At 35.7% G+C, this 27,372-nt stretch overlaps 2 protein-coding genes across 5 annotated transcripts; one reads left to right on the top strand and one right to left on the bottom strand.

Annotated features, from left to right (window-relative positions):
- The first annotated feature begins 12,364 nt into the window (after nt 1-12,364).
- Nucleotides 12,365-17,147, top strand: LOC120628555 (methyltransferase-like protein). Of its 3 annotated transcripts, XM_039896974.1 has the most exons (5): nt 12,375-12,746; nt 13,223-13,375; nt 14,083-14,544; nt 16,007-16,325; nt 17,037-17,147. In XM_039896974.1, the coding sequence occupies exons 1-4, from the start codon at nt 12,559-12,561 to the stop codon at nt 16,317-16,319; spliced, it is 1,116 nt and encodes a 371-aa protein (XP_039752908.1). In that variant the 5' UTR covers nt 12,375-12,558; the 3' UTR covers nt 16,320-16,325; nt 17,037-17,147. The 3 variants fall into 3 exon arrangements, with proteins under 3 accessions (XP_039752909.1, XP_039752908.1, XP_039752906.1); XM_039896975.1 differs by lacking the exon at nt 17,037-17,147 and having other exon boundaries at nt 12,365-12,589; nt 16,007-16,438; XM_039896972.1 differs by lacking the exon at nt 17,037-17,147 and having other exon boundaries at nt 16,007-16,439.
- Nucleotides 16,599-27,103, bottom strand: LOC120628554 (cytochrome P450 CYP12A2-like). Of its 2 annotated transcripts, XM_039896970.1 has the most exons (10): nt 26,854-27,103; nt 24,770-24,864; nt 24,562-24,698; nt 24,061-24,176; nt 23,842-23,958; nt 23,722-23,751; nt 21,806-22,081; nt 21,567-21,726; nt 18,445-18,657; nt 16,599-17,200 (listed from the first exon to the last, which is right to left on the bottom strand). In XM_039896970.1, exons 1-10 carry the CDS (start codon nt 26,913-26,915, stop codon nt 16,874-16,876), a joined length of 1,533 nt encoding a protein of 510 aa, XP_039752904.1. In that variant the 5' UTR covers nt 26,916-27,103; the 3' UTR covers nt 16,599-16,873. The 2 variants fall into 2 exon arrangements, with proteins under 2 accessions (XP_039752904.1, XP_039752905.1); XM_039896971.1 differs by lacking the exon at nt 23,722-23,751 and having other exon boundaries at nt 26,854-27,091.
- Nucleotides 27,104-27,372: the final 269 nt, after the last annotated feature.

Below are 27,372 nucleotides of genomic sequence, written 5' to 3'. Positions count from 1 at the left end.
TTACCCAGATGGTCTGCCAATACTCTAAAGCTGGACTGATACAAAGACTTTTCTTGATAAAACAACCAATTTTCTTAACAATTTTTGGACCCCGCAATCCGAAGTTGAACAGTCGAACATTCTACCAACTGCAGGCAGGCATGTTGCAGTTTTTTGATCATACCTCAACCCAACGACAAGAGAGGGAGGGTGTCGATTATTTACATGTCCTTGTCCCGAGAACAACCAAGTTTCATAACAATTTTTGGCCCCGCAATCCGAAGTCGAACAGTCGAACATTCTACCAACTGCAGGCAGTCATTTATATCACAGTTTTCTGATCATACCTCAACCCAACGACAAGAGAGAGATTGATGAGAGCTTTGACCTTGACACTGCTACAATGTTGGTTAGCGGGCGTTGTCGATTATTAACATGTCAGTGATAGTTACCAAGATGGTCTGCCAATATTCTAACGCTGCGCGCTGGACTTTCCTTGATAGAACAAGAAAGTTTCATAACAATTCTTGGCCCTCGCAATCCGATGTCGAACAGTTGAACATTCTACCAACTGCAGGCAGTCACAAATACTTTAAATATTTGATATTGTAGCACCTTTAAGCTATAAGTCAAAGATTAGCGCAAAGCGATTAAACCGCAGCCGTGTACTGTAAGAGCAAGCTGGGACTTTGCCGCTGTGCATCTATTTGACCCACTGAAACTATAATTTTTGGTAACAGCATGTGGGAATGGCGCAAACGTCTCGAACTGCAATTCTGTTCTATACACGAATATAAAGCTATGTAATTAAAGAACGGGGGTTATGTGAAGGTAGGTAATTAACTAAACTTTATGGCACTAAAATTACATGACGACTATGAAATGATTACATGACAATGACAAAAACTGATGCTGCCGCCTAGATAATCTTTTGAATCATTTATTTTGTCATGATATATTTTAAATGCATAGGCTACAGCAGTTATAGTCGCAGGTTCCGTAAAACCTTTGTTAGTAGGTACTTTTTTTACCCAACGGGTACTTACTTACGTAGTTACTTTTTTAAACAACGGATAACGCTTCTAATCTTATTTCCCAATCTACTAGCCTATATGAAATGCGGATTGTCGATAGAGTATTGCAGTATTCGTACAAATAATTACGCAGTGACAACCATAACACCAGCTGTGTTTACATTAATTAAGGACTTAGAAACGCACGCACTCACACGTATAAACGTGATGTCAAGTGATTAAATTTTTAAGTAGTCAAGTTATTTTATATACTCCTTTATGAAGATTGAATTACATAATAAAAATTTGATGTTAATTATACGGACATGACTCTAAATCTCGGTATATGTGATAGGTACTTTAATAGTAGGACCGCCTTTCAAAACCAATCCGAGGTGAAACTATACTTTAACTCTCTACCCTTACAAGTATCTCCCAAAACGATTCTGAGTACCTCACACTAAAACTTACTTTCTGTTTCCTCACGTTGTTACCAAAATTATAGTTTTAGTGAGTCACATCGATACACAACAGCAATATAGAGGTGCAGACGGACCAGTTTGGATGTGCGCCAAGCACTCGATCTCTGCTCGCTCGTCCGCTTCGCCACTGTGGTACAATCTAAGGCTTTGCCGTATCCTTAAAGACCACGTATTGGGTGATATTGTCCGCTTGCCGCTCCTTGCTAATTGGCCTTAACAGTTTCTGCGATCCACTGGGAAAAACCGAAAGGCTATAACGATTCGAATGTAACCCAAAAAACTGTTTTCTAGCCATCGAGGCCAGAATGTATGAATGAATGAACGAATGAATGAATGATTGTAATATTTATTTTGTACCTGAAGCCATACTTATAAATAAAAGTATTATGCCTAGTGTTAAAAATGTTATTTAAGCTGTGTTTATTTAAGTTCTGACATGTAGAACGTGTTGCCAGTTGCTAATTCCTCTTAACAGGTCAGTGACTTAAATCCACCAGGCAAAATCCAAAAGGCTGTAACGAGTCGAGTGTAACCCAATAAACTGTTTACTAGCTCTCGGGGTCCAGAATGTCTATTAATTGTGTACCCGAAGCCATACTTACAAATGAACGTGTTACGCCTAGTGTTAAAAAAGTTATTTAAGCTGTGTTTATTTAAGTTCTGACATGTAGAACGTGTTGCCAGTTGCTAATTCCTCTTATCAGCTCAGTGACTTAAATCCACCAGGCAAAATCTAAAAGGCTGTAACGAGTCGAGTGTAACCCAACAAACTGTTTACTAGCTCTCGGGGTCCAGAATGTCTATTTATTGTGTACCTGTCTTACTTAAACAAAAACGCATCTCATGCATAACTATGCCGACGTTATGCCACGTTTTTCTTATTTTGTTATTATTTGTCGGGTATACCTGGGAATAATACTCAGAACAAGTAGGTCCTAAAAATTTACTGTAATGTTATAGAAACGAAAGGGGTCTATCGATGTGGTGGTTGATCTGATCTATTTGGCACAACAACTTTCATAACATTTATTTTTTAATATTAGTAGGGAAGTAGGTATATAGTTTTAGTAGGTACATTCATGCGCATGTAGAACTAGTTGAAGAATAAAAATAACTATTCCGGTATTTTATGCTAAACAATTAGGTTCAAGTGCTAAAATAATATAAAGAACCTAAATGTAAATAATAAAAAAAAATGTGTGAAGTTATTTGAATTGCAGGAAGTATCTGCAAAATAAAAAAGCACATAAGTGGAATATTGCGTACAATTGAGGCTCTGGCAGTATTTGCTACGAGCTACGCTGGATCTACGCCAAATTCAATAGCATGATTAGGCATATCCAAAATATTTATTAATATTTGGTATTTTGTGTTAATATAGTCGAACATGGTACAGACAACCGCTTTATATGGCGATAAATTTTATTGAAATTAAACTATAAAAGCCACAGTCAATGGCTGGTCTGGTGCATAATAAAGTATAGATATAAACAGTGTGATAGAAGTAGGTATCGTATGAAGAATTGATTTTGAACCGGACAATAATTCAATTTAAGTACCTACATATAACTTGGTAAGTTATAGATCGTTATTTTGGTAAAAACCCCGGCTTCCATCAATCAAATTAAAGCTGTCTGCGTGACCCCGTGGTGCAGATTTACATCGTCTAATCGCTTAATGGTTCTATAAAATATTTTACCTAACGTGAAGGTAAAATATGATAGTAACATAAATAACGCCAGTATTTCATAGCTAAAGCAACGTAATCAAAAGTGCAACACGAAGTGCCATAAAATATAAACAAAAGAACATAAAAAACAGTATTATATAATTTAATATAAGTAGTCAAATGAGGAACATGAGCCACCTCAAAATACCGTTCCACTTTTTAATTAAAGGTGCCTGCGTTACCGTATCCATAGCTAGAATACAGATAAACAAACCGCTGATTTTAAAAATCCATCTTCTTTCTTTAAAATCTGTTACCTAACCTGAAAAACACACAATTTTTTCCTTAAAAAATGGTAGTCACGAGAGCAAGATGTAATATCAAATCTATAGGTACGTATATGTACTTTAAAAACGTCTTAAAAAAGAAGTATACTTTTTTACAGGGAACATAGTAAAAGACGAGTTTACTTTAGAGTTTTAGTTTTATTAGAATTAGCACCAATTAGCTCTATAAAGTTTCTTACCTTCCCTTAAATGACATTACTCTGGTAACAAAAAATACACCAGCATTTTATCGTTAAAAATAGGTAGGCAGTCAAAAGTGCAACACGAAGTACCGTGAGAACACCGTCCCAATTTTACGAGTATATCTTTGGCGTGAAATAGTCATTGTAAAATCGGTGAACGAGTTTCGACGCTCTAAAGAGCGCCGCTGGAGCTCCGCCAGGTGGCGCTCATGAGGAGCACCCTCTGACGATAATTGCTACCAACTCTTGCTTCATTATCTTAATTATACAAATAACTTAGTACGCCTAATGAAACAATTGTTCCTGTGTGCCGTTTGTGCGGAATTAATGATAAATTATTGTGGTAATAAAGTTAAGTAGGTGGATATGTAGTCTTAATCTTTAAAGTTGTATAATGTCCCAAAAGCTACCTAAGTGAACTTTCTTCTGTAAATATAAACAATTCGGCGTAATTTTTTAATGTCATAAGTAACTCCATAGGTATTTTTCAAATGCGAACAGATTTTAATGATATCATTTTCTTTAATCTGCATTAACAAAGTTCTGATATAATATTCAGGGATCGAGGCCGATAGGGCTCAATGAGCAAAATCAAAACAACAATTTACTATAATTTAATACTAAAAGTATTATTATAAATATACTTTTAATTTATAAGCTTCCTTTTTTTCTAGTGGCAATATTTAACATGTGGCATCTGCGTTGCTTGCAGTTTCAGCGATTTTGCGGTTGTCTCGGGTTTTTCTGTAGTCTGAGATCGATTTGAATCTTAGATAAGTAATTACTAATTTCAATATCCAATAGGTACGCTTTTATTATTGTACCTGCTTGTTTATTATGGCCATTAAGATCCATCCGTTGGTGGAGGCCTATAGCCCATATAAATGCTATAGGCTATTGATGTATAGGTTTTGTTGTGGCTTAAATATCAAATTACAGCTATACAAAAATAATATGGGAAATCTTTTCATCAAATGATATGGCAATATTCGATGACTAGACACTGGCATTAAGGATCTGGCAGTCTTAACACAAACGAGTAACCCATGAAGTAATATTTGGGATATCATCTCGGACAATATTTCAAATATTCTGTATTAAGTTTCTGACACGGACGTAGCTAAAAGTAACTAGAAAGGACTTGGGCAAACCCAGCTTCTGTCTTAGGGGGGGCAAGTCAGTTTTTTTTAACATTTATACATACTACACAAGGGCATCTACATAATATATTAGTTAGGTATAATATGTAGTGTATTGTGTAGAGCAAACAGCCGCAAATGATACTGCTTTATAGGAAGTCTACACTTATAAAACTGTAACGAGTCAAATTATGTACTTACATTGTGAAGGGGCTATCAAAACGTTATCTAGTGCGGGGTTGCTTCTCCATCACCTAGTGATTCTAACATTCTTTGGTCCTCCGAGTTATGTGCCCCGCCCTTGTAGGTACTCCCTTGAGAAATTACCGACATGTGAAGCTTCAGATGTCGATAATTCTGGTTCTTATAATTCTGATGACGTAAACCATCTAGAACGTAGCTGAAGCTCGATCCTGCTTAAGATATAGTCAAATAGGCGGTCGGGGAGGAAAAATTAAAAGCTGTTAAGAAATAGCTAAGATCGCTACTAATTCATAAGGTCAGTCCATATTTTGTTTTTTACTTCTATTCTTTATTTATTTCCTTAACTAATAGAACGTAGTGGTGATCAAATATCGATATGAATATATCGTTGTGTACAAAAAAAGATTTTAAGAACATAAGCACAAACAAATTTATGACCCCGGAAACACAGTATTAAGAACATATAGAAACCTTATACCTACACTACAAATATTGTAGCATAAAAACCACTCCACTTTAGTAGTGTTTATCGAACAGGCCTAGGCAGTTAGTTTCTTCACTCCATTTAACAGTTAACATTAATAATTTTATCTCTAATGTTCTAAACGCTAACCATAAAATGTAGAAATCGGGAAAAGTTTGTCAGATAGCACCATACGCGGGTGTGAAGTGAGACGTGCGCGGAGAGTTTTCACTGTTTATGGACACAATGCACTGCATGCAATAATTGCTGAATGAGGGTTCTACATGTTTTTAAAACTGTGCTAAGAAAGATGTACTATTTTGTCTTTCTAGTTTCATTGATATCACGAATTTACCCAAAAATACAATAAATTTAAAATTTAAAAAACATTCAACTTTCAATAATGTTTACATTATTCTAAGCCCTTTTATTTGTAAAGCCATATTGTTTTAGTAATGAAAAAATATGTAATCCACCATATGGTGGCGGCCATCTTGAACCGACTTTCACCAAACCTAGCTTAATTCATTTTTCAAACATAGAAAATCAAAATTAAAATGGTTTTATCCGTTTGGAAAATGACACAGACATGACACACACACACACACACCCGCTCGCACACGCACACACGCGCACACATACACAGGGGTTAAAACCCGCACTTCTTGGCCCACCATAGAACACATTACTGGCTACGCCCGCGGTTTCGGCCCAATATGAAGCTGTATCGTGTAACTAAGCTGTAACTTTGGATCCAGGCCAAAACACCATGTCTGGACGCCATTAAATTTGCACAAGGGACGCACTAATCTTTGGAAATCAACTCGATGCTGTTTCTGAGCTTACAAACAACATTCAGAAACGTTTTAATGGGACGCGCAATAAATATTTTGGTATTAAATGGGAATTTAAAATATATGTTTAGCTGTACAACACTACAACAGTTTACATACGTTGAATTTTTACACAGTTACATGACATTCAAATTATCTTTTAGTGGAATAAAATATTTAAAAGAACTGTCGCACATAAGAAGCTTACACCGTAACATTTATTTCGGAAATCTACAGATTAACCTCTAATTATTCTGTATGTTCTGTAATATTACAATTTAGAGCTGTCGGTTACCAGTAAAAAGAGATGCTTATAGAAGTGAAACGGGAGTTGGAAGATTGTAATAAAGTCCTGTTTTTGAATATGTATTATTGAAATCTCATCATCATCATCATCCTTTTAATAATCCACTGCAGCACAGGCCTGCTCTCTTTCTAGGAGAGACTTAAAGCACTGGTCCATTTAAAGCAGAACCTTAGAGAAACACCTTTATTACTACTACCTCGATAAAGCTTTTTAAGCCGATTTACGTTATCGTACTCAGAGCAATAGAACTTATCTTCAGTATTTTTTTTACCTACGTATCAACAAAAAAAAATACTGAAGATAAGTAGACGTTAAGAAACGGTCATAAATTGGTGATATCTGCATATCGTCTGCGAAAGGTGCAGAACTCCTTTCTTGGGTTGAGTATACGCTTTTACAACATGATTCCTAAGGAAATTCTTGAGCTACCAATGCATACATTTAAAAAATGTGTAAAAACGCATCTAGTACAGCGAGGTTACTATACATTTGATGAATTCCTCAATGACAAGGTAGAATGGAAGCAGCCAGCCTCGCTCTCATCTCCCGCAAGATAGCAAAATGATTGTAAATGTTGATGTTGGAAAAGAGCAACTACTGAGTTTCTTGCCGGCTCTTCTCGGTAGAATCTGCTTTCCGAACCGGTGGTAGAGTCACACAAACATGCATACTTGACGTTTCAAAAGTGCTTATAAAGTAGGCCTACTTGAAATAAATGAATTTGAATTTGAATTTGAATTTTGAATTTGAAAAGTTACCTATAGGTATATTTTTTTTTAATGATAAAAGTTTTTGCTTCACTACCGCTATCTTTAAGTATTAAAGTAGGCATATTAAATAAACATTCCAAAAATAATACCCACCTACTTAATCATACCTGAAAATGTAATTTTTCGTTATTCAAAATCATCAGAACAAAGTATTTTCTGCAAAGAATATAAAATGCATCTGTTTCATTTTTAATTCGTTCTGACGAAGAACCGCAACCTTCATTTTATATTTTTTATAAAATAAATGTAAGAGCTAATTGCTTTTGAATCCTGCACAAGGCAAGAAGGCAAGAGCCAGGGGAATTTGAATAGACCCTTGCCATAATAATGGCTCTTTCACAAATAGGATATTAGTATTTTATAACCCTCTGCTGCGTGAAATTAAAATGTAAAATATAAAAATGGTGAACGAAGGAAAATTATATTTTGCTAAAGTGGTGGTTATAACTTACTTGTAAATTGGTAGATTATTATGTAATTACTTCACGAAATTCTAATTTTCATCAAATTTGAAATATTAAAAGTAAATAACATAAATTTATTATCTTTAAACTGGTAATAGGCTAGTATCTAAAACGCATAGGTACCTAGGTACAATAAAATATAAACCTATGGTTTTTAAAATATTCTTATGATAAAAAGATGACTGTATGTAGATATAAGTCTATTACTGCAAATAACTTATTTTAGGTACCTAAGTAAAACAAATATCTTTGCTGTATCGATCGTAAGGGTTTCACAGTCTTATACAATATATTATCCTTTCCACGTTATAAATGAAGGCTCTCACTCTTCCCTTGTAAATAAAAGAGGTATTTCATTGTCCTTTCGGCATAGCTGAATACAAACGAGATGAAAATGAGGACATATCTTCGCACGTTGATTGCTGAGCAACAGGACGTGAACGTTCCGTCAGTCGGCAGTGCACGGCATTTCCGAACGCAACGCCGCCGTTCAATATCCGCGAGGATTGTTTGTAGATCCACCCTACGCCACCCCCGCTCGCCGTCCTCTAATGGAGCTTAGCAGGGTGTCTAGTTTAGAAATGGCCTGCTTGTATTATATATATTAGTACTCCTGCTCTCATACTTTCAATACGCTTTTTATTTTTCTTCTTGTTGATATTGGCGGCGCAACGATGCGCTGATTTAGTTTATTTGATTCATTACAAGCCGAACCAAAAAGTCTTACGGTCTGGATTCCCGCTTACGTTAGTTTAGAAATTCCAATTAACGTGACAGTGTGTATTTCAGATTGGAATTAAAACAGAATAAATTATAATATAGGTACTAATATTCAAAAACTAAATTAAAAAAATTACATTAGATAATAATAACCATATCAACCAATTACCGGCCCACTACAGAGCACGGGTCTCCTCCCTCAATGAGAAGGGTTTAGGCCGTAATCGGATTGGTGGACACCTTTGAAAACATTATGGAGATCTCTCAGGCATACAGGATATAGTAGTTCTAGAATTCGAACTCGGTCCCCCGAAAGTGTAGCCGAAGCTACCACTAGGCTATCCCCGCGCAATAGATTTTAAATTAAATTAAAAAAGCAAAATCAATTTACAAATTGGAGTTTCTGATTTCATGCAACCTTACTTATCTTGTTATCTTAAAACAAAAATTAAAAGTTGTTTTAGATCTTTTATCTTTAAACGAGCAATTCTTGTATATACTTTATATAATTGGAATCTCGGAATCAGCTCCAACGATTTTCATGATATTTAGTATACAGGGGGTTTCGGGGGCGATAAATCGATCTAGGCTGTATTCATTATTAGAAAATGGCATTTTAACGAAGTTTCACGGGTCAGTAGTAGTAATGATTAATAGGCCTAAAATAATCTTTACAAAAAAGACAAATTTTAATATGAAGATTAAAGATAAGATTTAAGTGTAGATAAAATTTGTCTTTTTTAACATGTCATTTGGATTTTGGACGCACCATCTATATTATTAACATTAGGTTACGACCCTTAGTTAAACCGCGGGGATCACGGGGAGCGGTTACTAAGTAATAAATAGGTAAGTATATAAATTGACTCAGGTTTCAGCATATCGAATCTAATTCGATTTCGGACATGACTATTTACTTACTGTTATAGTAAAACCCAACAGCGAGGTGTTTATTCCGTTAAGTATATTAATACAACATAAAGATACAGGCCGGAAGTACCGGTCTATAAAATCCATTTTAACCTTTCCCAGTCTAGTGTATTTTAAAATTCCTTTAGATAGAAAGCGGTCACTGACAAAAATAAACTGAATTCCTATTTATTGTTCACAAGTCGGGCAGCTGGATCAGTATTTTATTTTACGTTTCAATCATGCTGTCGTTGCATTATTTAGGTAAGGATATAAAATTACCAGCACAGCTATTTCGTTTGCGGGAAGTCGGTAATGACCCGAAAAATCGTTTTTATGATGTTGGCTTTGATCAGAGAATGTCAGCATCAAACGTCGTTGATGGCGCAATAACATCGACGAATTAGAAACAGGATCTCAAATAATGTTTTCTGAAATTGATTGAATAATAATAATATAATAATAAAAAGTTTTTATTTGCTTAGAAGTACAATGTTTTTTCTAAAATTACCCTGGACCCCCAAACTAGGATATCCCGTGTCTTGGGGGTCAGTGTCTTCCCATATGTGCTGTGCCCGTATTTAATACGTACATAAGTGTGTGTGTTTATGTGTGTGTGCGAGCATGCGTGTGTGTGTGTGTGTGTGTGTAGTTTGTGTGTGTGTGCGTGCATGCGTGTGGGTGATTATTTATTATTTATTCAAATTAATATTCAATAAAATATTATACATATTTAGTTAATTTTCCTTAACGAACGAATTATATTTTCGGTATCTTGATAATTTAGATGACTCAGCATATTCTTCAGTTTATTTGTAACATTGTAATTATTTAAATGTGTTATTTTTAGTTTTTCATTAATGTTTTTATATAAAAATGGCCCTAAGTACAAAAACTGACGCTGTGCAAATGCACTGTTTGTTCGAGGAATATGTATTGTAGGTCGACGACGGGGAGAAATTTTAATAGATTGGATTCGATAGGTCCGGTGGTACCGTGTAATACTACGTAGGATATACAGTTGCCGTACTGTAAGAAGTTTGGAAATTGTATAAAGTTCAGTTGTAGGAAATCTGCGGGGCTTAGTAAGCATGACCTTTATAATAGCTCTTTGAGCTCTTTCCACCTCAGTCATATGCGTGGTAGCGGCTCCTCCCCAAGCTGATATGCAATAGATCAGAAGAGATTGGCACAGCGCTTTATAAACCAGTGTAATCAATTTATTATCGACAATATCACGGAGGTTTCTAAATACTGGAATAAGTCTTCTGACTCTATTAGAAAGGGCTGTAATGTGGGGGTGCCAGTTTAGATTTTCATCGATTATTACTCCTAGATACCTCATGGAAGACTCTTTATCGAGAATTGCACAGGAGCAGTCATTTGGTGGGAATTCCAATGTGGTACACTGAAGAGAGTGCAATTTGAGTGTGAAATTAGTAGGCGGTTGGGTAGCTGGCGTGATGCTAAAGCAAATGTATTTAGTTTTTTGGGCATTTATAGTAAGTAAATTGTTTTCCAGTGTTTTTCTAATCTTCGCTAGTCCTTTTTCAGCTGTCTTGCGGGTCTCTTCCCATGTTCTTCCATGAAATATTATGGCAGTGTCATCGGCAAATGCAATTATTTGGGCGTTATCCAATTCTAAATCACACATTTCATTGGCATATATTAAAAAAAGTGTAGGGCCTAGCGTGCTCCCTTGAGGTATACCGTGTGTTACTTTCTGGGTGTTGCTAGTGTAGTCCAAAACTTTGACTGTTTGGCTTCTTCCTTTAAGGTAGTCCTTAAACCATGCCAGTGGCGTTCCCCGTATGCCAAGGCACTCCATTTTCCGTAGAAGTAGAGGTATTGAAACAGTATCAAACGCTTTTTTGAGGTCTAGAAATACTGCTAGGCATTTGAGTCTCTGGTCCATGTGCTTGGTTGCAATATTTGATAAACATATTACAGCATCCTCGGTGGACTTTTTCGTCCGGAAACCGTATTGATTGTTTGATATCAGGTTATGGTTTTCCAGATAGCTCAACAGTCTGTTATTAACTACCTTTTCTAATACCTTACTTAGTACTTTTAAAAGCGAAATGGGCCTATAGTTGGATACAGTCATTTTATCACCACTCTTGTAAATTGGGATAATAATAGCTTGCTTGAATATTGATGGAAAGGTACCTGATGTTAAACTAAGATTACAAAGATGGTCAATAGGGAAGCATAAGATGTCATGAAACTTTCTCAAAAGTCCAGAGGATACACCATCATCACCAGGGGCACAGTGTATTTTTAGGTTGCCTAGAATACCTTTAATTTCTTTTGGATCTGTAGGGCTTAGCATCATTGAATTCCCTTTATGGGCACATGTTTTTTTGTAGAGAAACTATGTGTTCTTCAGATTTATTTATATTATTTAATATTTCATCGGCAAGTGAATAAAAGTTATCGTACCTATTTTTATTAGATAATTTCTTTTAAGACCGTTTTTGAAACATTATGTCGGTACGCTTTCCCTACGAATAATTATTAATAACCAGTTCCTGTTATTCGCTAAACCACTGGGAATATCATATAAGCAATCATTTGCCTGGAAAACCTCCTATTGTAAGCAAAAAATTATAGCTACTTCAAAAACGTAACGCCATCTGTCGACTCATGTTGAAAGTATTCACAAGGACAAACTTTCATAATATTATGTAAATAAACAGATATACGAGATATTTGTGAAGTTAACCTATTTTAGGTATCCTCATCGAAGTAAAGGTTTGTGATGCTTCAAGGTTTAAACTTTATTGAACCCCATACCTAAGTTTTTAAAGAAAAATTCAATTGTCACTTGTCAGTGTCACTATCTCTCAGCTGCCAGTTATCATTTTTCACTGTCAAATGTTGTCAAGTGCCAGTGAATAAGGTTAAATTGCAAAAGCCATAAACAAGAATTGAATTGAGGTTAAATTCGAGAGTTTATTTTTGTATGAAATAAATAAAATACTTCAAAATAGCTCACATTTCGATTAAATTATTTAATAATATTTAAATGGAAGGCACAGACAAAAGGCCACAATTTGGAAATAGATTATTGGAAAATGTGGACGAAGTCTTCAAACATAACGCTTGGTACTGTGTTCAACATTGTTACTCGATATTGTAAAACTGTAAAACGTAATGATAGAAATGTAAAAGTGGAATTGGAAGCTACGAGATATAGAAAGAAACCCCCTGGCGGGAACCGTTTTTTAACTGACAGGAAACTTCTATATCAATTTAATGCTTGGTTAGCTCACGAAAATTATTTATTTTGGTCCTTTCAGGTGACTTTTATATCGTGTAAATACAGTATAACTGATACATTACTAGGTTCCAGGTTCAATTCTCAGGTTGGGCAAAAATGTTTAGATATTTGTTTTTTTTAGAAATTCTCAGTACCAGCCCTGAGTTTGCATTGTTTACTCTCCATTTATTAATATATTGTTCCCGGTTATTTACACTAACATTAAATTGTGATGATAATACTTAAACATTTAAATTAAAATCCAAAAATGACTTATTCATGTACTACAGTCACTTATGAAGCGTTCATACATTAACCATGGTACACTAACGTTAGCGATGGTGATAACTGCATTTGTTAACTTAAAACTAAAGCTAGGCCACCAACCTGTAATTGATTAGTGTACTGCCACCTGAGGACTGTGGGAATTGACTGAGAATAATGAATAAAATAGTGCCATGAATTTTTTTTCTTTACAGGGATAATGTTGAATGGGATGCTGAACAAGAGAAGGTGGCAGCAGATAAAGTGCAACAGAATTCTGTAGTTACATTCTCAGAGGATTATTTAAAAGATTTAGGGGAAAATGCTGATAAACACTGGGATACATTTTACAATATTCATCAAAACAGGTACATACCTTATTTTAAACTAGTTTTTCCCCGAAATTGAATCTGCATACAACTTCTGATAAGTAAAATTGTCCAATACAAAGTTATTTGTGTTGAAGGCCGCCCAGTGGGTAGAGACCCTGCTTTCTGAGTTAAGGCTGTGGGTTTGATTCCTACGACTGGAAAATGTGGGTTATAAACATGAATGATTTTCAGCGTCTTTGTTTGTATAATCTAAGTATTTATTCATAAAAATATTCACCAGTCGTCTTAGGACCTATAAGCTACAACCCATACCTACTACACTTCCTTTGGGGCTAGGTGGTGATGTGTGTATTGTTGTAGTATCCCACAACCGGCTGCTTTGCATCTCCTGTAGCTTCTAAGGGCTGTAGCATGATCATTGATTGTTAATATGTTGAAATGCAAAGAAAGGTTTTGCTAATCTGATTTGTAGATTTAAATCTGACATACAAACAAACACCCTTCACCCTCAGTAAATAATTCAATTTCCGTCCTAAGTTTAGTAAAGAGATTTTAAGCATAATTTATAAAGATATGTATAATTATGGTCAAGGCAGATTTGGCTGACACCAGTCAAACTCTTTTATCTTACCCACCTTTCCGGCAAAAGTTTTCTGAAGACAAGAAATAAAGAAAGATAAAAACTAAAGTATTTTATTAGAAGTACTGTGATAAAATTTATTTTAATTCATTTAAATTTACAGATTTTTCAAAGATCGTCACTGGCTTTTTACCGAATTCCCTGAACTTGCCCCTGATAATAGCTCTGCACCAGTAAGAGTATTTCCAAAAAGTGAGCCTAGTAACCGACAATATAATGAAATTGATGAAGAAGGAATTGTAAGCACAGATAAAGGGAATAGTACAAGTAATATAAATACAAACTACAGTAGAACAAAACGTTCTATATTCGAAATTGGTTGTGGCGTAGGCAACACAATTTTTCCAATACTACAATACAGTCAAGATCCTGACTTATTTATATATGGCTGTGATTTTTCATCAAAAGCAATAGAGATTATGAAACAAAATGAGTTATATGACACCAAGAGATGTGAAGTATTTGTACTTGATGCAACATGTAATGAATGGGCGGTGCCATTTGAAGAAAATACTTTGGATATAATTGTGCTTATTTTTGTTTTGTCAGCTATAGACCCAGCAAAGTAAGTTTTAAAGAAATGATTTTTTTTCATATCCTTAGTGCATATTATTTTGTTATCAACAGATGCATATAACTTTGACCTCATCAGTATGTCATGTCTACCATTTTCTTGTTGTATTTCTGTGAGATAAGTTAATGGGTAGACATAGTTAAGCACAAAAATAATGAAGTTGCAAAATAAAAGTCTTAGCTACATGGACCATTTTAGTACCAATAACTCATAGTAAATTTATTTTCACCCAATCAATTGAAATTTACCTGTTTTACCAACTTTAATTTCGGTTCTTTTTGTGTTTTGCTGCGCGCACTGCTAAGAATATGAGTGATATGAAGCGGCAGGACGTTTATATTGGTTTTTTTTTTTTTTTAATTAGTGTTGTCATGTCATGGGCTAGGTTAGGTAAGTTATACCCATAATATGACGACACTACGGTCTACGAGTAATTTTTACTCCTAAAATCTTTGAAGCAAAGTAGGACTCGCACACGCTACGAACTAAGCTAGCAATTCGTCAAAGAGACTCGCATCTTGCATAAACCGGTTAATTTAGTGTCGGCGACTAGCTTTTACTTTAGTTTAGAATAATTAATATATGTAGTAAAAGTAGTTTAATAATTATTATAAGCAGTTAACATTTAAGATATTTAGGTAGAATAGATTTTATTTAGATGTTAACTAGACAATTATTTAGTAATAAGATTAGATTGTTTAGTAGTAAGAATTATTATTAAATAAAGAGACCCCGAAGGGTTTTATTGGCGGTTGGACACATTGACGCTCGATAACTCACGACGAGTTCTCGACCGGGATTCGGATATAAATAGGCCTCTCTGACCGACCGCCAATCAGTCGTCCCGAAGCATTGAATCAGGAAACATCTCGTCTTTTATTGCGAAAAAACCTCAAGAACGGTGTCGCTACCCCCACCACGGGCTACGACTACCTGAACACGGTGGAACTCACGACCGGAGTGCGCAGCAGACGGGCGCCGACCAGCGCACGAGACAGAGCTCCAACTCTGTCTCAGAACATAAGGCAGGGTTCTTATACCTGCCTTATTTCGCGCCTCGTCACCCAGTGGGACACGTTCCCTTGGCGTTGGTTCGGCATAAAACGCCGACGCGCCGCAACATTTAGGTTTAATAAACGTAATGAAATCGTTCGCTCAATTAGAACGGTTACCCATAGAATATCGGTTCGTTAAATCATTAAATCGTTAAAAAAAATGGTTATTACGCAACATTTTATATTTTTATGTCACAATTATAAATTTCTGTGGTGTAGGTAAATTGAAACCGGTTCCGAGCTCTGGATTAAAGTATACATTGTTAAACACCGAAATTAACGCGGACGAAGTCGCGGGCAACAGCTAGTATTATACATTTTATTAATTTAATTTTTGTTTTGATGCATCATAAATAGCATATAAAAATTAATTTCTAATCAATATTGCGTCTTTTCAGGATGCCGATCGTCATAAACCACATATATAAATATTTGAAACCAGGAGGTTTGGTGGTATTTAGAGACTATGGTAAATATGACTTAGCCCAATTAAGATTCAAGAAGGGTCGCTGCATATCGGATAGCTTTTACGCACGTGGAGATAACACGATGGTCTATTTTTTTACGCAAGATGAAATTCGTAAGCTATTCAAAAATGCTGGATTCATTGAAGAGCAAAACTTAATAGACAGACGACTTCAAGTGAATAGAGGCAGAATGCTGACAATGTATAGAGTATGGATACAAGCGAAATATCGTAAACCTTTATAACTTTAGGTATTTTCAATAAGCATAATGTCTTCATATATATATTTCTTGTGTGCGCGTGTATGTCACTGAACTCCTCCTAGACGGCTGGACCGATTTGAATGAATTTTTTGGTATACATTTGGGTGGCACCCTGGATGGTTTAGATTCCCAAATTAGCCCGACAGATGGCGCTGGGGTCCGCTAGTTATTTTATATTTTTTTAGCAGCAATATTGGGAAATTGAATTATCAACCAGAAATATTTGTAACAAATTTTATTATAACAAAGTAAATGTGTAATAAATAAAAACTAAAACTTATATAATACCTGAAAAAACAGTATCTTGCATCAGATTAGGATTTAAAGTTGTTAAATTATCAAATTTTAAATCCTCATCATAAACGCATGTACTTTACCCTTAACTGATTCCAATAAACAATCATTATTAATATTTATCAATTATTTATAGTTAGCAGTATATAGTATGATTGTTAATGCAATAACTATTTAACAATCTTCGTTTGGTAAATATTATTACGGATTTAACGGTTTGGTGTTAAAAGCAATTCTTTACATTAGAGTGCAGTTTCAAACTTAAAATAATAAGGTTTCTTAAAATTATTTATAACTTTTGAAGTGACTTGGATAGGAGGTCCCTCCCAAGTAACTTTAACATCACGTATGAATCTCTTCATAAAAACTTCAATCTCCAGCTCTGCAATTCTTCTTCCAATGCAGGACCTTACGCCGAACCCAAAAGGCAACGTGACCATGGGATGGCAGTTACCATAGTATAGAGGATCCGATTTTTCCACCACCCATCTCTCTGGAATAAACTCCGTCGCCCGAGGATAGTTTTTGTCCATTCTTGATAAAAACTCATGTGGTGCTACAACGTCAACCTGTAATAATAACAATAAAGAAAAATGGCAAAAAATAAATACCTTTCTGTAACGGAAGCTTCATCATCCGCAGCCTATTAACTTCCCACTGCCGAGAAAAGGCTTCTTCTCTCGTAGGTGAAACGGTTTTAGAGCATAGACCCACCTCGCTGCTCCAATGCCGGTTTAACGAATATTACCACAATTAAGTTATAATAACCGGTACCGACGGCTTTACGTGCTCTCCGAGGCACGGGGGCTTTCACCGTCAACTTCCTAACTCCGCGCTTGTGCCGGAGATTCTTTAATAGATAATACATAGCACCCAGTAGCGTGCATAGAGGGTATGCACATGGTATGCAGATGATATAAAATGAAAAAAATCACCAGAACTAGTTATAAATACTTAAGGGTTCGCTTTTTATAACTCTTACAATGCCTATCCTTAAGTTTTTTATAACTCTTACTGGAGAATTTCTTCATTTTATATCATCTGCATACCCTGTGCATACCCTCTATGCACGCCACTGACAGCACCTTATATAATTTGGCCCGACCCAGGATTCGAACACAGGACCTCGTGATCCGTAGTTGAACATACTAACCACTAGACCAACAGGAATGAATAGTCTTGATAAGAGATGTTGTAAATATAATTTACATATGAAAATATAGCTAAATAGCTTCAAGACAAAGATAAATACTAACCAAGATTTTTTTTTTGTGATAATGTGACTGAAATGTGACAAACAAAATTTTAAAATAGTTTTACCAGATTAATTGTGTATTAAATTATAAGTAGTTATACCGTGTATCATTGAATTAAGAAAATACAGAATCCTCATCCAGCCATTATTGTATGCAATGCATTGTGTCCAAAAACAGTAGAAACGACCCGCGCACGTCTCACTTTACACCCGCAAAATGTTGAAGCTCACAGACTTTTTCCCATTTTTAAATTTTATGGTGAACGCTTAGAATATTATAGTGAAAATAATTACTGTCATCTGCTAAATGGTGACTAACCGTTTATTTGAGAAACCATTCTAAAGTGGAGTGGTTTTAGATGCTTTAATATTAGTCGTGTACACAGTTTTTGTATGTTCTTAATACTGTGCCGTGTATATAATATTATTTATGGTACCACCTGCATCTAGAATTCGTTTAATACGCGATATCGGTCTCTTCGTGGCGACCATAAGGCCGCCAAATTGTAGCCCAAATTACTGCTACGTTAATAATTCTGTATTTGCGTAAATACTTACTCCTTTGGGTATATGATATCCAGCAACAAAATGATCCTTAGTAGTTCTCCGCAAATTCGCCGGTATTACCGGGAAAAGCCTCAGTGATTCTTTGAGACAGGCTTTTAGATATCGATTACTTTTGTCCGCTGAGCGTATATCTTCTCGTAATTTGTCTTGAATTTCGGGATGTATCGCCAAGTTGTATAAAAGGGCAATTGTTGTAAAAGCGACCTATAAACAAAAGTTTTTAGACTTAGACCTGTTAGTGGAAGTTATACCTTATCCGTTTTCTACGCGACTCACTTGGCGGTATTCGTCACAAATTCGTCGGTAGAATAGTTAACTACACACAGCCGAACCACCAGACCAAAAGTCATATATGTATTACATAAAGATGGCTACTAATTTTAAAGGTGTGTCTTAACTTGTTAGTTCTAAACCATATTTACTAATATATACTAAAGTACAAGTAGAACCTGCAGGCGTAGAAGACGTACCCATTAAAGAGGCGCCACCTGCCGGGTGCAATGTGTCCTCATATAATTCAGGAACCCATTGTATATTATAAGTATTTATATATATTATTCATAAAAATATTCATCACTCATCTTAGTACCCATAACACAAGCTACGCTTACTTTGGGGCTAGATGGCGATGTGTGCGTTGTCGAAGTATATTTATTTATTTAAATATAAACGTCTGATGACCCAAGAGCTGGCGCTTATTTAGCCCAACGGCTAAGTCTAGCTATTCAAAGGGTCAATAGCGCCAGCATTTAGAGTACCATGCCCATAAGTGAACATTTAGTTTGTAATTATTATTTCCGTACAAAAATAGTGTTTTCGTTGGTTTATTAATAAAGAACATAGTAATATAAACACAAAATTTTATCATATGGAGTGCATCGTATACATATAATATAATATGGGGTGACAAACACACGTACGGAAGAATTGTAACTAGCTGTTGCTACGTTTATTAACGGTTTTTGCAAAACGCGAGGGAACCTAAATCGGTGCCAACTCTAGTTGATTTGTAGCTTAGTTAGGGCGTAAAGAAAGAACAAACAAATAAACAAACACTTCCGCATTCATAATATTTATAAGGATATTATTTAGATTTTGCGTCGTATTTCTAATTTATTTTGATTGCGGAGTGCGTTTGCCGCGACGTACCCTGACCTGCTACCGTCGCACTCTATGTTAACCGGGGCCCGTTTTAGCGAAAGATCATCTTTGGTAACTTTGCAAATGTTATGTCCTAATTTTTCCTAAGTTAATGGAAACGAGCAAGGTATTGCTCGTTTCCATTAACGATGAACAAGGCAATGCCCAAATAAGAGTAACGCCTTATCTAAGGATATTCCTAGGCAAACATCTGTCCTTGACCAATAGCTATCACCTAAGAGTTGGTGAAACGTTTTTTTTCTATAGCCATTGGTTTAGTGATAAAGGAAATTGGTGTAAAAGATAACGTTTGTGTACTCAGAAGCGATAAAGGTATTTATGTTTGATAAGAATTGATTTAATACTATTACATGTGGATTGTAAATAGAGTACCTATCTAATTTTAATGTAGGTATTGAGTGCTCATATAGGCCAAAATGGCTTCCACATATAACCACATTTTAGGTGGTAGAGTCACTACAAACATACATACTTGACGTTTGAAAAGTGCTTATAAAGTAGGCCTACTTGAAATAAATGAATTTTTTTTTTATATATTTTATGTGGAAGCCATTTTGACGCTATCGCGGACTTTTTAACTGTTCAAGAGCAATAATCCCAGCATACCATTTTATTTCTACCGATTACCATCTACTTTTTCCTTAATTATATTTGTGATAAAGAGAGGACTGGCTTTTGTGGGACAAATAAAACGAAAGGTTGGGGTAGGCACTAATAAAGAGGTCGCCGTTCGAGTCCGAAAGCGTTCCCGGGGCCCTGCCACCAGGCGACTTGTTGTAACACCGTGGGGTTTTAGCCAATAAGAATTCGACAAAACCTCTGTGCCTCCCCGTGGTGCGGTGGTATTGGTAAGATTTTCTCACAAAAAAGAAATTTACTTATAAAGAGGTAAAAGAGAGGGCCATAGATAGAAAAGTTGGAAGAGGCTATACCGACGAGAGCTTTTCTCTTAAGCTTAAGAAGAAGACGCGAGCACGCCGCAAATTTTTTTTCGCCTTTAAATTTATTGCCAATTTAAAACAATTTTTGTATTTATATATATATTAAAGCCTATGTCCCTATGTGTTATTCTGACGCAGTAGTTTTTGCGTGGAAGAGTAACAAACGGTTATCCATCCATACAAATTTTCGCATATTTAACTTGAGCTGGATAGGATATTAAGTTGGATAAATAAAAAAGTTTAAACGGATGGTTGTTACTAAATCATACCAGAACGGCTAAACGGATCTGGATGAAACCATATAAAAAATCATGTTGTCAGCACAGTAGGCTCACGATAGACTTTATTTTGTTGTCTATGCCGTTGACGATGTTACATTACAGAGTAGTGACAAGTAGAGTATCTATGTAAAATATTGAATATTTCACAAACTATCGAGTTGAAAAAGGCAATGAACAGAAGTGTTAGTTTTAATGTAAACATTAACAGGCCCTTGTATTTTTATAAAACCCTGTAGGTATAAAGGAAAGATTTGGTTTTGATTTTCACAAAGCAAGATATCGAAGTGTTCTAACGTACGTAGTAGTATTACCCGTGCCCTGTAATGGGCCGGTAACGGGTTGATAACGATAATAATCATATCGACCTATTACCGGCCCACTTCATAAGTGGCACGAGGCACGAGTCTCGTCCTTCAATAAGAAGGGTTTTGGTCGTGGTCTACCACGCTGGCCGCGTGGTAGACTATCGCCACTTCTTCAATCGAAAATGTTATAGGAAACTTTTTATCCCGGAAAATCACAAGGCAACTGTTCCCGTGGGAATAAAAAACATAACTTCTACGATGCACGGGTTATCCATTAAAAGGATCTTGCTTAATATAGCACAAATTTTTCATCCCGCATCATAGCCAGATTTCTCTTGAACGTCCGAACGCTAAAGCGCACGCGACTTACGGCTAATAGTTAGACGCGTCCGTCAACATCTAATAAAATTTTATATATAGTTTACCGTATCAATTCCTGCAAAGAGCATCTCATTTGCCATTACTGTAGCAACTTTATCGTCAATAGCTATGAGTTTTTCAATAACACTTTTATCTTCTTCAGGAAGCTCATGAGCTCTATCCTTTATTATTCTTTTTGCATCTTCGATGAATTTAACACTCGTTCTGTAAGCAAATTATTATAACATATTTAAAATTTACCCAAAAAAATATATAAGTATGTATATACCTAGAAAATACTTACTCCCATTGTAAATCGAGAGTTTTCATCATTTTCTTAAAATTTGACGTAGCATAAAATTTCCATAAGCTCGGAAAGAACTCTAACTTCAAAGCAAGATCTGTTGTGTCTTTAGCACATTTTATTAGAACTCGCGCCGGATGGTCTTCTGTAAGGTTGTCTTCTAAGCAGCCAAGTCTGGTTCCTAAAGCTATGACAGCTATGGATTCTAATGACCACTTCGTAATTTCCAAATCCAAGTTACTCTGCAGGGCGACGTCATCTTTTAGCCTGAACAACCTGCAGTTCAAAATATAATAATATGGCATCAAAATGTTCAGAACTTCAGACCAACAACATTTTAATTTATTTAGGCAAATTTTAATATCACAAAATTAAGATCGTACAAAACCCTCACTCGGCCGTAATTCGTAATTGAAATGCATTGTGTCCAAAAACAGTGAAAACGCCCCGCGCACGTCTCATTTCAAACCCGCGAATGTTGCTAGTCATAAACTTTTTCTCTAATGAGGAAAGTTGATTCTCCCAATTGTGATTTATGTGGTGAGGTAGATGATGTTTTACACCTACTAATGGCGTGTGTTCGGAATCACAGCTTGAGAGAAACACTAACCTACGAACTGAATATTAATTTTATGAACATTGGCATTTTTAATTCTATTATTAGCGAACCGTTGAGCACTTCGGCAATGAAACTTTATAGATTCGTTGGTGATTCTCTCAAATTGTTGTAGTTTAAGATTTATGTTTATTTAGGATTCATATTGTGTGTAACGATGGGGCTGACATACAGGTAACCTATAAAAGTCCCTTAAAAAAATAGATTAAAAAAAAAACTTTTTCTCATTTTCCCATTTGGAAATAAATTTCCCAATTCAAAATTCATTTATTTTAATTAGGCCACTACTTGAAATAAATGAATAAGCACTTTTGAAACGTCAAGTCTGTCTGTGTGTAGTGACTCTACCACCGGTTCGGAAGGCAGATTCTACCGAGAGGAAGCCGGCAAGAAAATCAGCAGTTGCTCTTTTCCAACATAAAAAATTTACATTTTACATTTTAACATTCATTTTTCTATCTTGTGAGAGACGAAAGCGGAGCCGGATGCTTCCAAGCAACCTTGTCATCCCTTGCCAATGGGAAATAAACGATAAATGGTATGAATTGACATTAGTCAATCCCTTAGTACTGTTCCTAAACAGGCAGTTATGCCTGTTTAGGAACCGTACTAAAGTGGAGTGGTTTGTGATTTTTAAAGTATATATAAATACTCTACGACAATACACACATCGTTATCTAGGAAAGCAGGGTCACTGCCCACTGCGGCAACCGGCTGTCTGGCTTAAATATTAGTCGTGTACGCTGTTTCTGTATGTTCTTGATTATGTGCATAATATCTAAACTAAACCAAGCGGTTTAAATATTTTGTAGGTATTTAGCCGGGCTTACCTATTGTCACACATTTAAATTCAATATTCTTAAAAAACTAATTAATCGCATAATTTTAGCTATAAGTTTTAAATTCCAATCGATTGAAAGAAATCTGATAAGAACCGGTTAACGGGTTAGTTAAAACGAAACCGAAACCTTATCCAAAATTAATCCAATACCGGGGTTACCCGCAACCGGTTTCAACATTTTTCCGGTTTCCGAGCACTGTACCTTTAACATTGATAGCTTATATTTCGGTAACCTGGCACTATGACATTGCCTCTTAAACACTTCTTGTTTCTGTATTTTTTTCCAGCTATTCATTCATATTTGATTATAAAAACCAAAATAGTGGACGAATAGGTAAGCTAAAATATTCAAATCCCTTTACAGGTCTAAAAAAATGCTGTTCTTTTGCATTGTACCTATGCTCTGGAATTCATAGCACTGTTTTAAGACATGTCAATTTAGTTTAGAAGTGTATGTACCATTTAATCGGCGCCATGTGTTCATCTAATCTTGAGAGATAAAGCAACAATTTTCTAATAATCAATTAGAACGTTACACGTAATTAGTTATCATCAGTAACAATTAATGTTTTCCATTACCTTGCAACCATATCCTCAGCAATTTCCTCTAACGATGGTGTATAAAGTTTTATCAACTTTGGTTTCAAGAGCGCTGGATTGACTTTAGTCCGGAAATCACGCCATTGCATACCTTGCCTACAAGCACACCCAATTTAATTATTTAGCGATATATTTTTAAGTGCCTAGTTAAAAATATATAGCTATTTGATTAATTATTTTTTTAATTGAATGACTTACGCAGTAGTGAGTCCGTAAACACCGTCATATGTTGACTTTCTTAATTCGGTTCTGTAATAAACCAGAGTTTCAAAACCTGGCCGCGACGGTGCTTCTAAGTCTTCGGACCTATAAACCTTAGCATAAAATAAAATAAAAATTACGAATAGGAACTTATAAACTACTAGCTGTTGCCCGCGACTTCGTCTGCGTTTGATTTTGTTTTTAAAGTATTCAGTATCGCTAAGCCTTAAATGAGTATAGTTGTATATACATATAACATGTGACTGTCAATTAATTAAAGACAAATAATTTGCAAAAAAATAAAATTGTGACTTTACTTAAAGATCTAAGCTATCCTATCTCTTAAGTTGGACCAGACTGCTCACGGTGTGCCAATTTAATTTAAAATCGGTTCAGTAGTTTAGGAGTCCATCGCGGACAAACATCGTGACAGGAGATTTATATATATTAAGATATACCTACTTAAAAAAATCCCTTTTAATATTTAAATCATCATACCTGATCAAAGTGTTCTGGTTCATATAAAATAACCAGGCATGCTCTTGCAAAAATACCGTCCAGTTTAACTACCGATCCGTACTTCTCAAATAAAATTTTCGATAACTCGAAAAAATTCGCACTGGGTCCCACCGACCCTGGAATATTACTATTGATTAATTGAATGTGCTTCAGAAAAAGTAAGTAAGTTTAAGTAGAGTGACTGTACCAATCCCAGGTAGAAAATGATGAATGGGGCCTATGACTGGCAGAGACGACAGACCAGGAATTGATTCGAAAGGTTTGTTTGTTGTCGATGAGTATCTGGAAGAAAAATAAATCTATACAGTAGGTAGGTAATGTATGAATTGGATACTTTTATCGCACGCCGTTAACTAGCTCGAAGGACCAAAGTATTCTACTCATAACAAGAGTTAGGTATATTAACGTACTAGGTTGGTAGCTAAGCGATATATATACAGATGAGTCATAGATTATGGTATCATCAATAGTAATACATGTTTTAAAAGATAGGCTGATTAACTACTGTTTTGTCTTTCTTTTTGTAAATTTTTGCATATGCTTTTACTTCACAAGCAATAATTAGTTAAACTCTTTTGTAGAACAAGGTGATAGAGAATTAACGCAGTTCACTAAATAGAGCCGGTCATAAGCCTAACGCGTCAAATTGACTCGCTTGTACCCCTTCTACTACACCGAAAAACAGACCATATTCTACATACCGGCATATTTAACACAAAAAAAGGATTGATATTAGTACCATATAAGGTTGCTGGTTGGTTTATACTGAGGACTTGAGGACTGAATTATGCCTGACTAAGCCCCAACGGAGATTGCCAGGGCACTCGAAATGCGAAGAAATGGTCAAACCTACAGAGTGATATCCAGAGATCTTCGTCGACCAGTTTCAACGAGCCATCGCAGTATCCAACGGTTCAGGGAGATCGGTACTTATGTGAGAAGAACAGGACAAGGCAGAAAAAGACGCACTTCGAGTAGGGATGATCGTTACACTCGGCTTCGTGTACGTAGGTATGTAGGTATGTCTGGCTTGGACGGCCGTCAAAGGGGGTGTCCCCTTTGACGGCCGTCCAAGCCCGACATGAGTTAGAAGCAGTGCGGTGTGTAACCGTAAGTGAGCGTACGATACGAAGGTTCGAAGAAGCTGGTTTGGGTTCATTTGTGCCCGCCAAGGCTCCAAGGCTCGAGGTAAATCATTGTAAAAACAGGTTAACTTTTGCTCAGGAACATCGAACGCGGACTAATGAAATAAGGTATTGTTTAGTGATGACTGCATAATTCCCCTAAATCAAATTGACGGCAGGCAACGAATATACAGACGCAAAGGAGAACGATACATTCAGACAAATTTTGAAACTACAGTTGCATATGGTGGTTGATCAATAATGGTTAGGGCGGGCATTTGTTTGGGACCTTGGTAGTGATCAACGGAGGGACAGTACAGAGCGGTAGGGCGTACCGCTCGGGTAACTCAAGCTTATCTTAATGATATTAATATCACTGTTATGGAGTGGCTGGCGAGATCACCGGATATGAACCCAATAGAGCACGTTTTAGACTTGCTGAAAAGAAAAGTTAAGTCCAGAATTCCAGCTCCTGCCAACGTGGGTGAACTACGAATCACCGTAGTTGAGGAATGGCGGAGACTATCCCAGGAGACCATCGATAGCACCATTCTCAGTATGCCTAGATGGGTAGAAACTTTAATAAGAGCACGTAGAGGAAATACGCCATATTAATCACCATTTTTCTAATTAAATTAATTGTTAAGTATTTTAATATTAATTTTCACTATTCCCGGTTACATGAAAAGTTCCATAATGTACCAATTTCCACAAAAAGCCTTTACTCGCAAAATCTGTTCTTAATGTGATTTTATTTTAAGTAAAACAAATGTAACTTTAAATGACAAAAGAAGTTTAGTAAGTAAATTTTAAAATAAAACCATATTTTTTTAACTATGTACCTTTTTTTGTTCCGCTAAATATATTGATTATGATCGTGTGTATAATTCAGCTCTACAGCGAACTACTAAATATTAATTACTTGCGACTTAAAAAATATCGGAAAAAAGGGGAAAAAAATAATAATCCGGACTCGAACAAAATGTCTATTGAAAAGTAAGCTTCATTTTTAGAAAACGGCATCCTATCAGAATTTACGTCGTTTCTACGAAATCGTAAAATCTACGTAAATTAGTCGTCGTTTAAAGGTTAATAGACAGACAGGTGTAAATCGGGCATTAGAAGATAAAAGATGAATAAACCATACCGCATCCATCGGAAATAACTCGCTACTGCATAAGACCGACGTTTAAGAATAAAACCACTCATTTTTGTTTACAATCAAATCCAACACAACCTACAGTAGGTAACCAAAACTATAGAACTGAGGCCAGCCGCCGGATTACCAAAATACTCTCAATTCGTATATGAATATAACCTTGGCACTATAACAATACGGTTAAGTTATTTTGAATGGATCATAATCGTGATCACATTTATAATGTAATATTATTATCATTAAATTTGTTCTATGCTGCCTGATAAGATACCCAAGTAGGACTTGTTATTGAATTATGTCGTTTTTCAAAGCCAAGGTTTCAATACCCTAATAATTAATTAAAAATACTTTAAGCCTTAAGCTCGGCTTTAACCACATAAATTAAAGTATCTACTGTGTGACAAAATGAATTTAATTTTGAAGTTTTTCATTTAAAAATTGATTCCCAAAAACCATGTGTTGTCTGTATTTATCCTATTGACATTCACATATTTGACAGTTGACGTT

Source organism: Pararge aegeria, chromosome 13 (assembly GCF_905163445.1).
Source record: "Pararge aegeria chromosome 13, ilParAegt1.1, whole genome shotgun sequence".
In the NCBI taxonomy this organism is placed as follows: domain Eukaryota; kingdom Metazoa; phylum Arthropoda; class Insecta; order Lepidoptera; family Nymphalidae; genus Pararge; species Pararge aegeria.
The sequence above is the reverse complement of the archived record's forward strand: the minus strand, read 5'-3'. Positions and strand labels throughout refer to the sequence as shown.